Source organism: Sinocyclocheilus anshuiensis, unplaced genomic scaffold (genome assembly GCF_001515605.1).
Source record: "Sinocyclocheilus anshuiensis isolate Anshui unplaced genomic scaffold, SAMN03320099.WGS_v1.1 scaffold550, whole genome shotgun sequence".
Lineage (NCBI taxonomy): Eukaryota > Metazoa > Chordata > Actinopteri > Cypriniformes > Cyprinidae > Sinocyclocheilus > Sinocyclocheilus anshuiensis.
The window spans coordinates 457,201-469,195 of NW_015544149.1; the positions used below are offsets into that span (position 1 = coordinate 457,201).

The 11,995-nt window shown below is 38.1% G+C and overlaps 1 protein-coding gene across 1 annotated transcript in view; it reads left to right on the forward strand.

Moving 5' to 3' along the window:
* Positions 1-6,756, forward strand: part of LOC107695168 (roundabout homolog 1-like) — a 147,977-nt gene extending 141,221 nt beyond the window's left edge. The window contains exons 26-28 of the mRNA XM_016494986.1: positions 4,897-5,181; positions 5,269-5,471; positions 6,399-6,756. Of these exons, the coding sequence (XP_016350472.1) occupies positions 4,897-5,181; positions 5,269-5,471; positions 6,399-6,413 (503 nt within the window). The 3' untranslated portion in view covers positions 6,414-6,756. The remainder of the gene's footprint in view (positions 1-4,896; positions 5,182-5,268; positions 5,472-6,398) is intronic.
* The last annotated feature ends 5,239 nt before the right edge of the window (positions 6,757-11,995 follow it).

Below are 11,995 nucleotides of genomic sequence, written 5' to 3' on the forward strand. Positions count from 1 at the left end.
GCGAGCCGGGTGAAAATCGATTCAAATATGTGACGATTCAAATCGGTTGAGATGCTAAACAAACCGCGATTCAATTAGGGTTATATGAGATGTATGTCTGAGGGGAACTTACCGTCTTTAGAAAAGTTTAGATGGCATTTTTTCTTTTCATCTTGCATATTAAAGTTCATAAGTGCAGCGCTGCTTTGTTTACAGCGGAAACCAAGGAAACGCTTTAAGCACCACCTGCTGGCAGAGAGTGAATCTGCGTCTCGTTCAGCTCGTCTGCTGTTTCTGTTTCATGCAGATATTTTTTATGTATAGTTTCACAAAACTGAAGTCAAACCATTCTGTTTTTGCTTCAAATTTCGAAATTATACAATCTAATTTAGATTAAAAACGGCTCGGGTTGCATTATGCAGCATCTTTGTTTGGATCATGATTAAAGTGCAGTGGTTGCCGCTAATTTTAAATGGAAAGAACACAGACAAAGCCTTATTTTGTTTATATGAAGAGATTTCTTTTATTTGTGTTACTTATTTATTTGATTTGGGGCTTGTTTTAAAATTTCTATTTAGTTTTGTTATTTACATTTACATTCTATTTAAATGTTGTCATTTAGCAGACGACAATAGAAGCAATCAAAACCAACAAAAGAGCAATAATATGGAAGTGCTATATTAGTGTATTATTATAGTGTTATATTTCAATTTCACAAAGAAACGTGCAGCATTTGTCCAAGCAATAATAAAAGGACACATTTCATTTATAATTTGTCTTAAATCTCAATTTGTTAAAATAAATTGTGAATCGAATCGTGAAATCAAAATCGTGAATCGAATCGAATCGTTACATCCCTAGTGGGTATGCATTCATATAAATATTGATATAACCTAAAATCTTAATTAAAAAGTCCACAGATATGATATACATCATATGGGTAACACACAAGTATGCGTCTTTCAAACATTTAATCTGTACATATATGGAGCAGGATAATAAAGAGCGAGAGGAGATGGAGAGGTCAGTCTAATGAAACTGCAGCAGGTGCCAAAGCTTCACTGAAGAGCTCTCAGAAAGGTAATGTGTGTGAGCACTTCCTTTTGCAGTTCCACACACATCACAAGCATAACGCATCCAAACTTTCTGCTCACGTTTGCGCGAGTGTGTATGTGTGCACACGTTCTCATCTGCTGCGTCTCATCATTGAGTCCTCTGTCCTCGTGTGTTGACACTAAGATTTAATATCAGACACATACAGGCCTTGGTTGGCTCTATCAGATCAACTAGCCCCTCTCATCTGTCCTTCACTCCCTCCCTTCACCCCCCTCTTCTAATCTTCTCCGCTCTCTCTCTCTCTCGTCTTTGTTCGCTGTTGGCTGCTGAAGAGACCCAGATTGATCAGTCTGTGTCAGCTCAAGTTTCTGTTGAATGTGTGATTTGATTTGATAGGCCTTCCTCGAGTTACGCTGTGTGGGAGGGTTAAATACAGCGTTTCGCACGGAAAAGGAGGAGGTGGTTGTGGTTTGAATGCATTTCACATAAACGCACTCAAAACGAAATGATCTGAAACACAGATTGCCTACCAACCCCCCAAATACCAGGCGTCAAACACGCACTCCCCCCACGTCTGTTAATTTAGCTCTTGTTTGCTCAGTGCTTTGGGTGACACCAGGCTTATTATCTCGTCCTACTCTCCAGAAGGCCCTGTTAACCTTTCATCTGCCTCCACTTCTGTCTGGAGAGAAAAGAGCCAGTCTTTTCCAGACGTTCTTCTCTCTCTCTTTGTCTTAGTTTGCTCTTTTTGCAAGTTTCTATTAGAAGTTTGTTTTCCGATTTCAAGAAAAGTTTTCTGCAGGAATGCTAAAGGATGTCTTTGGTTATCAAATGTTTTGAAGCAAATATGAGTTAGAAAATGTGTAAAGCGGCTGAAAAGAAACTGGTTAATATATGCAGGTTGAATAAATTTCCATGTCTGGAGATAGCTTTAACACGCAGACTAAAAAACAACCCCCGGCAACAGTCTAAATGTAGCCCAGTTCTGCAGGAAATCTACAGACTTGGCAACACTGGTTGGTTGACAAGAATTCGGTTTCTTTTCACTGCAGCCAGGCAAAATGAAACTTTAGAAATAGACTATAAAAATAGGTTTCATGTCCCTGTTTGAATAGTGTATGTTAAGCAATTAATAAATGTATACATTTTTATAAATTAAAATTTTAAGTAAAATAATTTATAATAATTTATGAAGAAAACCTAAATGTCAAAATAATACCAAAATTACAATTTACATTGTCAAATATTTTCTAAGAAATAATAATTAAAAACAAATCATAAAAAAATAATTTTTAAAATGTATAACTGTTTGAATGGCATGTGTATGTTCAGCAGTTTGAGTTGATTTAAAAATACCATTTCAACCATTAATTTGTATAAATCGCTGATGCATTTGCAAAGACATACGCTACTGTTAAATAATTCAGGGTTGGAAAGTTTTTTTTTTAAATATGATCACCAAGGCTGCATTTTTTTTAAATCAAAAATACAGTAAAAAAAGCAATATTGTGAAATATCACAATTTATAACAATTTTCATATCTTTTAAAATTGTATTATTCCTGTGATGCAAAGCTGAATTTTCAGCATCATTAGTCTATCATAAAAAAATTAAAATAAATAATAATAATACTTACTGACACCAAATTTTTGAGCACTCGTAAGCACTAAACATCAATCATTGATATCACACCAAAGCAAGAAAGGCCGTGTTTTACACTACTGGTAATTTCACGGCAACGCAGGAACTACTCACGCAAATAAGGACAGCAGAGCTAGCTGTTGTATAAAGCAGAGAGCCCTCCCTCACTCGTCCACCCTTCTCGTAAATCTAACAGCTCTCTTCTGCTCCTGTGAAATGCGCCTCGTCTCTCTCACCCTGGCATCGATTCGCCGCCTGACTTCTACAAGACACCACAGGGCTTATAAAAACCATCCACGTCCACTGACCCTTCTCGTATTTTGCTGAGTGTCAAGAGCAGTGATGAAGGAGCACTAAGATCTCCCCGACAAAACGAGGCACGTGCTCAGTGAAGACGTCAGGTGTGCTTTGACCTTGAACGGGTAAAAATGTTGACGCAGCACCCAAGCACCAGTTTAGCACTTTTTAAACTCGTCAACAAAGAGTCTTAGTGACGCAATGTTTGCAATGTTTGTGACTGGCGCCTATTGGGATGTCATTTCATATGCATGTTGATTTGAAATTGAATAAGGTTTCAGCATTTCTGGCACAACTTTACGAGATCTGTCACGCACAGAGCTCGGATGACTTTTTTAGCCGATGCCATTTAACAAGAACGGGAATTGTAAACAACCCTGAATAACTGGCACGGGAAGCATGGAGACATCCAGTGACAGTGATGAACCGTCATTCACAGTTTCTCGACTGACTAGCGGTGCCACGGTGGGAAAGAGCTCCAGCGTGCAGCTGTTTGGAGGGTTGTGACGCAACAGCACAGCTGTGTTTCCATGGCACCTTCTGGGTGCCAGACAAATGAGTTCTGGTGTCAATTACCTGAATGTCTGGTTCTGAAGGACACTAGCATGTGTGAATATCCACCTTATTTTGCAATGCAAAAGTAAGCTATTTTCTGTAAATGTGCGAGACTTCTGATTCATTAGCCACTAAATAACTAGAACAACAACTAGGTGCAGTAAACTGTGCTTCAAACCAATACATTTATAATTATGACAATACATTAACCCCCGTATCAATTTAAAAAAGCTACGTAGAGGTCTGTCAAAAAATGATCATAAAAATAGATTTTTTGCCTGCTTTCACTAACATTTTTTTTAACCAACAGTCCTGATCATAACTACCAAAAATTCATTTTCAGGATTTCATGATTTTTTTATGCATTATTATTTTTGTGAAGTGTCAGATTAAATGTATATACACGGAACAAAATTATAAACGCAACACTTTTGTTTTTGCCCCCATTTTTCATGAGCTGAACTCAAAGATCTAAGACTTTTTCTATGTACACAAAAGGCCTGAGTTCTTTTGTGTACATAGAAAAAGTCTTAGATCTTTGAGTTCAGCTCATGACAAATGGGGGCAAAAACAAAAGTGTTGCATTTATAATTTTGTTCAGTGTATGTGTATATATATATATATATATATATATATACACACACACATACAAACCACACTCTGATATCCATACCAATAAACTTACATGATTATAATTACATAACTTCAATTTAGTTTGCTTTTTTTTTTTCAGCTGTAGAAAACAAAAGTAAAAGAGAGTATTTGCTCCATAGGCCAAACCTGAGGTAATCAGGTGGAAATAGTACAATTTAATTTTTTTTTTACAATTTTTGAAGTCTTGCCTAAGAATGCATGATTTTATGCTTAAATGGCACTGTGAATAAACGTTGCTGTTTTTATGGATTTTAATAGGAACATATATATATATATATATATATTCCTTATAGTCCTTCATTTAACTATTTTTATATTTAAACTATTTTTATATTATTTATATTTAAAAAAATATGTTACATTTCTTTTTTTCAAAATATATATATTATATTTTTAATATAATTTAACTTAACCTTACCTTTTTTTGTACCAGATTTGTGAAAGGACAATTTCAATAAAAACTGGCTACATTTAGGCTGTTTGCATCAACACAGCCAAAATTATCAAAAAAAAAAAAAAAACTCCCTAAGGACGCATATGGTTTAAAATAATATGATAACAAACACCAGTTTATAATATCAAGCAGTATAGCTAAAAATAATGGATGATTACGCACATTCAAGTTACAAATGGCCGCACCCGCTCTTGTTAAAAATAAAGTGGATGCATTCACATTCACACAAAATAATTTCTTTTCTTTTTGTTTCCTCACAGATCTTCCCCCTCCTCCGATTCCTCCTCCAGCCATGCTGAAGTCTCCAACACACCCGGCCAAAACCATCCCAGAGGGCCCACGGGGGGCCATGTCGCCCAGATCCAGTTCTGCTGATGGCAAGGACAAGCGAACGGGTTCGGGCGGACCCAGACCCCGGGATGGCTCGGACACTCGGACCAGCTCTTCAGAACGGCGGGAGGGCCAGGATGTAAAGAAGGGTCAGAGAACGGGGAAAAGCAACAAACAAGATGCCGGTGCAGGCCATAAGAGCCGCCAGCACCCAGGTACTGCACTACAGTCCTGTTTTCTCTCCTTAAATACAGTGGTAAATAATGCTCAAGTTACCTACCTTTTATTTTCATGTCTTTCAGGCTCAGAGGACATCCTACCTTATAGTCGCCCATCTTTCCCAGGCGTCCACAGTCCTCGTGGAGAAAGGGACCCCAGCTCCTCCAGTTCACTGTCCTCTCGAGGATCCGGTGGACGGCGGAGAGGTGAAGGGGCTCGCAGAAACCCTGCAGATTTTGGGCTGAACACCATAGGAGCCTTCCAGACAGGAGGGGAGGAGCTTGAGGTGCGTTTTTACTTCTAACATACCTGGAAATGAGAGGAATACTTCATTCTGATTGGTCAATAGCAATCTGTGGTCAACCATATTTATATAGTGACGATGCAAACCAGAGCACCGTTATTTTGAGAATCGTATGATGTATTGTTGTTAACATGTTAATTTGGTTACTTAAATCTGAAATGAAAATGAAAAACTAAAATTAGTTGCCATTTCAGTTAGTTGCCAAAGCAACATTTCCAATTTCTGTTTAAGCAATAAAATGACAAAAAAAAGAAAAGAAATTGAAAAACATTTTGGTAACACTTTACTTAAAGCCTTTGTGTAATGTATTATAAAGGGTTATTAAAGGGTATATACACATTATAATTATTCATAATGTGCGTTGTAATACATTATATCTTGTCGTAAGTAATTATAACTGAATTTAAAAAGCATAGTGTAACAATGAATTGATAAGTTTTATAATGTTTTAACTGTGGTTACAGTAATGAGATTGTACAATGCATTATAAGGTGCATTACAAGGCATAATTAATGCATTAAAATACTTTTATAATGCATTATACGCAAAGGCTTTAAGTGTTACCAACATTTTTGACAAAAAATTTAAAATGAAAATATATGAAAACAGAAATTAGAAATGTTGCCTTGTCAACAAACTGAAATAAATGTTTAAGTAATACAAAGGCATAAAAAATGAAACAAAGATAAATAGAAATATATAAAGAAAACTGATAAAAGGCTAAAAAAAAAAAAATGACAAAAGCACACAAAATTACAAAAACTGAAAACTGAACTTATAAAACCTAATTCTAAACAAATACTGTAATATTATATAAATAACACTGGTGTTACTGTGCTTTTTGTATGGTACATATTTATTGTTTTATTGTATGATGTTTGCTATAATGCTTCAATCTTTTATTTTCAGATGGTGGAGAGCTGAAGATAAAAATACGGCTGTCAAATGTTCCTCAGCAACCATCTTCAGCACAGTCTGACCATCTCGGCGGTATCTTTTACTGAAAACTACCGACATAGAGTCACGTTTGGAAAACTGACCAACCATTCTTCATTTATTTACCTTCATTTTCGATTGTGCATTTAAAGAAGAAAAGACAGAAGAAAAAAGCAAGAAAAACAAAGGGTGCATTTGAGAGGGGCTAATGCAATTTTGTTTTGATTCCAATGCAATATGACGTGTCCGTTAGCTCCTGAAACTGATTATGGCTTTGTTCACCTTGGCGAGAAGGTTGTCAGTCAGCTGTTACTGTAATGAAACTCCAGGCACAAAGGGACTGACATGTACATACACGTGTATACATATCTAACGGTCTTTTATAATCCATTGTGGTACATTAAATTTGTCTTCCTCGGTTTATTTTAATAATTTTTAAATTACGCCAGTTAATATAATTTTTTTTTTTTATAGCCGTCATCCTGGTTGTAAATTGTCATAGTGTTTAAACTGCCCCAGGAAAAGTGCCATATTTGGAAAGTTATTGTTTGTTTGTTTTTGAATGCACTGTTATTCTTTTTGTCATTGTCGATGTTTGTTGTTCTATGTTTGACTTTGGTTTTAAAAGCACAATCACTAAACTTTATTTTGAACCATGTTATAGATTAACCTTTTTGTCTTACGCGAGGGGAGCGTGGACGGTACGGCAAAAGGCCTCGTTAAACCTGTTGATGTAGGGTTATGAGAGAAGAAAATTAAAAAGGATAAGCTGTTTACAAATGAGTGAATGAATGGAAACGAATCCCTTCATCCTTACCTTCGGTGTCTTTTCCAGATTCTCATTCCAGCTCAAGACATCCTGCAAAAATGAAATAAATATACAGGAATTAATGCAGGGATGTTATGTTTACGAAAGTATTGCTCCACCTGTGCACTTTCGTTATTAATAAAAAAAAAAAAAAAATTTTGATTTACATATGCACTTAACAGGAAGTGGTTGTCGGTTTGAGAATCTGGGGTGGTTGTGATTGGCCGGCTGAGAACCCGGCTCTCGTGGGTTGGCTGTGACAGTCACGATCTAAAAGTGGTGAGGATGTGAGTGTTAATTCATTTGACATCTGCAAGCATTTGTTTCTTAAAACAAAAAAGCATATAAAAAATGAAGAAAAAATAAAATCAAAATACTGAAACTGACCTGCTTGTTTTGTTATTGATACATTTTGTGACACTTGAACCCATCACCTAGGACACAAACCTGACCCTAAAAAAAAAAAAAAAAAACTTAGCTTAAAGGGTTAGTTCACCCCAAAATGAAAATTCTGTCATTAATTACTCACCCTCATGTCGTTCCAAACCCGTAAGACCTTCGTTCATCTTCAGAACACAAATTAAGATATTTTAGATGTATTTGTAGAGCTTTCTGACCCTCCCATAGACAGCAACGCAACTGTAATAATCCCAGGTCCAGAAACGTAGTAAGGACATCGGTAAAACAGTCCATGTGACATCAGTGGCTTAACTTCAATTTTGCGAAGCTTCGAGAATACTTTGTGTGCAAAAAAAAGACGACTTTATTCAACAATTCTGCTCCCCGAGTTACGTCTTCCGCCATTTTGGAGAGTATCACAACACATACGCACGCTTTACCCTAAGCGTAACAACTAGGGCTGGGTAAAAAAAAAAAATCGATATCTCTATTTTAATCGATTCTCATTTTTACGAAACGATATCGATTCTTAAATCCCAAGAATCAATTAGTCTAACCTGTTTTCAGTTAACTTAATGGACGGAACATTGAAGGGCATCTCCCATCCAATAAATCGCAATAAGCATTGTGCTTCGGTAATTTTTATATGAAACAAAGTCTCAGATTTCAATTTATGTCCATTGTATTGCAGTATTTAAACAATAAATGCCGCTTTGGCGTTGTTTAATGTGGAGTGACAGATCGATAGCGCCTCAATTCAACAGACGCGGTAGCGCGAGGCGCACGTGACCTGATCATCTCCTCCACATTAATACCAGTTTCAGCACAAAATTATCATCCGATAATAAACATCCGAAGGTAAGTTAAAAGAAAGAGTACAACTTTACAATCCATATCCTGTCTCATATAATCGCTCAATCAGTGTTTCAGCCGCGCAAAGACGTCAATATAACAGCTTGTAAACAATTAATGTAACATCACATTTACCTCAAAAGCATATTCGGTGACCAAAAACTCGTTAGTAAGCTAAGTTAGCAAAATAAACTATAGAAGGGCATTTTGCTAAATATATGCACCATATAACATTCATTATATATATATATTTTTTTTTTACTGTTCTTTAATGTTTTATTTATGTTTGAATAAATCCGTCCACGTTTTTATGACAGCCACTATTTAAATGTGTATATTTAAAAAAAAAAAACTGAATTGTAACTTTATTATAAAAACTTAATTAAGTGCAATTTAAGAAGTTGTACAGAAACAAATCAGTCAATTTTAACCTTCAATATTATAATGTGTAGTACCACCTGACTCGTATATCGGTAATCGATTGTAAATGAGAATTGAATCGAATCGTGAAATTTGTGTCAAAACCCAGCCCTAGTAACAATAGTAACAACATTCATGCACGCGTTTTCCCCCCGAACATAAACAACGCTGATTACGTTCATGCACGCATTTCCCCCCGAACATAAACAACGCTGATTACGTTCATGCACGCGTTTTCCCCCCGAACATTAACAACGCTGATTACGTTCATGCACGCGTTTTCCCCCCGAACATTAACAACGCTGATTACGTTCATGCACGCGTTTTCCCCCCGAACATTAACAACGCTGATTACGTTCATGCACGCGTTTTCCCCCCGAACATTAACAACGCTGATTACGTTCATGCACGCGTTTTCCCCCCGAACATTAACAACGCTGATTACGTTCATGCACGCGTTTTCCCCCCGAACATTAACAACGCTGATTACGTTCATGCACGCGTTTTCCCCCCGAACATTAACAACGCTGATTACGTTCATGCACGCGTTTTCCCCCCGAACATTAACAACGCTGATTACGTTCATGCACGCGTTTTCCCCCCGAACATTAACAACGCTGATTACGTTCATGCACGCGTTTTCCCCCCGAACATTAACAACGCTGATTACGTTCATGCACGCGTTTTCCCCCCGAACATTAACAACGCTGATTACGTTCATGCACGCGTTTTCCCCCCGAACATTAACAACGCTGATTACGTTCATGCACGCGTTTTCCCCCCGAACATTAACAACGCTGATTACGTTCATGCACGCGTTTTCCCCCCGAACATTAACAACGCTGATTACGTTCATGCACGCGTTTTCCCCCCGAACATTAACAACGCTGATTACGTTCATGCACGCGTTTTCCCCCCGAACATTAACAACGCTGATTACGTTCATGCACGCGTTTTCCCCCCGAACATTAACAACGCTGATTACGTTCATGCACGCGTTTTCCCCCCGAACATTAACAACGCTGATTACGTTCATGCACGCGTTTTCCCCCCGAACATTAACAACGCTGATTACGTTCATGCACGCGTTTTCCCCCCGAACATTAACAACGCTGATTACGTTCATGCACGCGTTTTCCCCCCGAACATTAACAACGCTGATTACGTTCATGCACGCGTTTTCCCCCCGAACATTAACAACGCTGATTACGTTCATGCACGCGTTTTCCCCCCGAACATTAACAACGCTGATTACGTTCATGCACGCGTTTTCCCCCCGAACATTAACAACGCTGATTACGTTCATGCACGCGTTTTCCCCCCGAACATTAACAACGCTGATTACGTTCATGCACGCGTTTTCCCCCCGAACATTAACAACGCTGATTACGTTCATGCACGCGTTTTCCCCCCGAACATTAACAACGCTGATTACGTTCATGCACGCGTTTTCCCCCCGAACATTAACAACGCTGATTACGTTCATGCACGCGTTTTCCCCCCGAACATTAACAACGCTGATTACGTTCATGCACGCGTTTTCCCCCCGAACATTAACAACGCTGATTACGTTCATGCACGCGTTTTCCCCCCGAACATTAACAACGCTGATTACGTTCATGCACGCGTTTTCCCCCCGAACATTAACAACGCTGATTACGTTCATGCACGCGTTTTCCCCCCGAACATTAACAACGCTGATTACGTTCATGCACGCGTTTTCCCCCCGAACATTAACAACGCTGATTACGTTCATGCACGCGTTTTCCCCCCGAACATTAACAACGCTGATTACGTTCATGCACGCGTTTTCCCCCCGAACATTAACAACGCTGATTACGTTCATGCACGCGTTTTCCCCCCGAACATTAACAACGCTGATTACGTTCATGCACGCGTTTTCCCCCCGAACATTAACAACGCTGATTACGTTCATGCACGCGTTTTCCCCCCGAACATTAACAACGCTGATTACGTTCATGCACGCGTTTTCCCCCCGAACATTAACAACGCTGATTACGTTCATGCACGCGTTTTCCCCCCGAACATTAACAACGCTGATTACGTTCATGCACGCGTTTTCCCCCCGAACAAGCCACTATTTAAATGTGTATATTTAAAAAAAAAAAACTGAATTGTAACTTTATTATAAAAACTTAATTAAGTGCAATTTAAGAAGTTGTACAGAAACAAATCAGTCAATTTTAACCTTCAATATTATAATGTGTAGTACCACCTGACTCGTATATTTTTCAGCATTAGTTGAGATATTTTTTTTCCTTGAGAAAATTTGCCATGTACTGTACCTGATATATATCCAAAATAATCTATATTGAATCGAATCGAATCGGTAATCGAATCGAAAGCTTGTAAATGAGAATTGAATCGAATCGTGAAATTTGTGTCAAAACCCAGCCCTAGTAACAACCCTGATTACATTCATGCACGCGTTTTCCCCCCGAACATAAACAACGCTGATTACGTTCATGCACGCATTTCCCCCCGAACATAAACAACGCTGATTACGTTCATGCACGCCTTGGATACTCTCCAAAATGGCAAAAGACGTAACTCGGTGGACAAGATCATGCACGCATTTTCCCCCCGAACATAAACAACGCTGATTACGTCGAATACGTTCTTGGATACTCTCCAAAATGGCAAAAGACGTAACTCGGTGGACAAGAATTGTTGAATAAATTGTTATTTTTGTTTTCTTTGCGCACAAAAAGTATTCTCGTAGCTTTGCAAAATTGAAGTTGAGCCACTGATGTCACATGGACTGTTTTACCGATGTCCTTACTACGTTTCTGGACCTGGGAACATTACAGTTACGTTGCTGTCTATGCAGGATCTGAGAGCTCTCAGATTTCATCAAAAATATCTTAATTTGTGTTCCGAAGATGAACGAAGATCTTACGGGTTTGAAACGACGTGAGGGGGAGTAATTAATGACAGAATTTTCATTTTTGGGTGAACTATCCCTTTCATCTTACCACAGTGGTCAGTGAAAAAATTTAATAGGGCCAACAACACACAAAAACATTAGCATAACATAGGTTGAATAAGAAAATGCTTAAGTTGAAAGTTT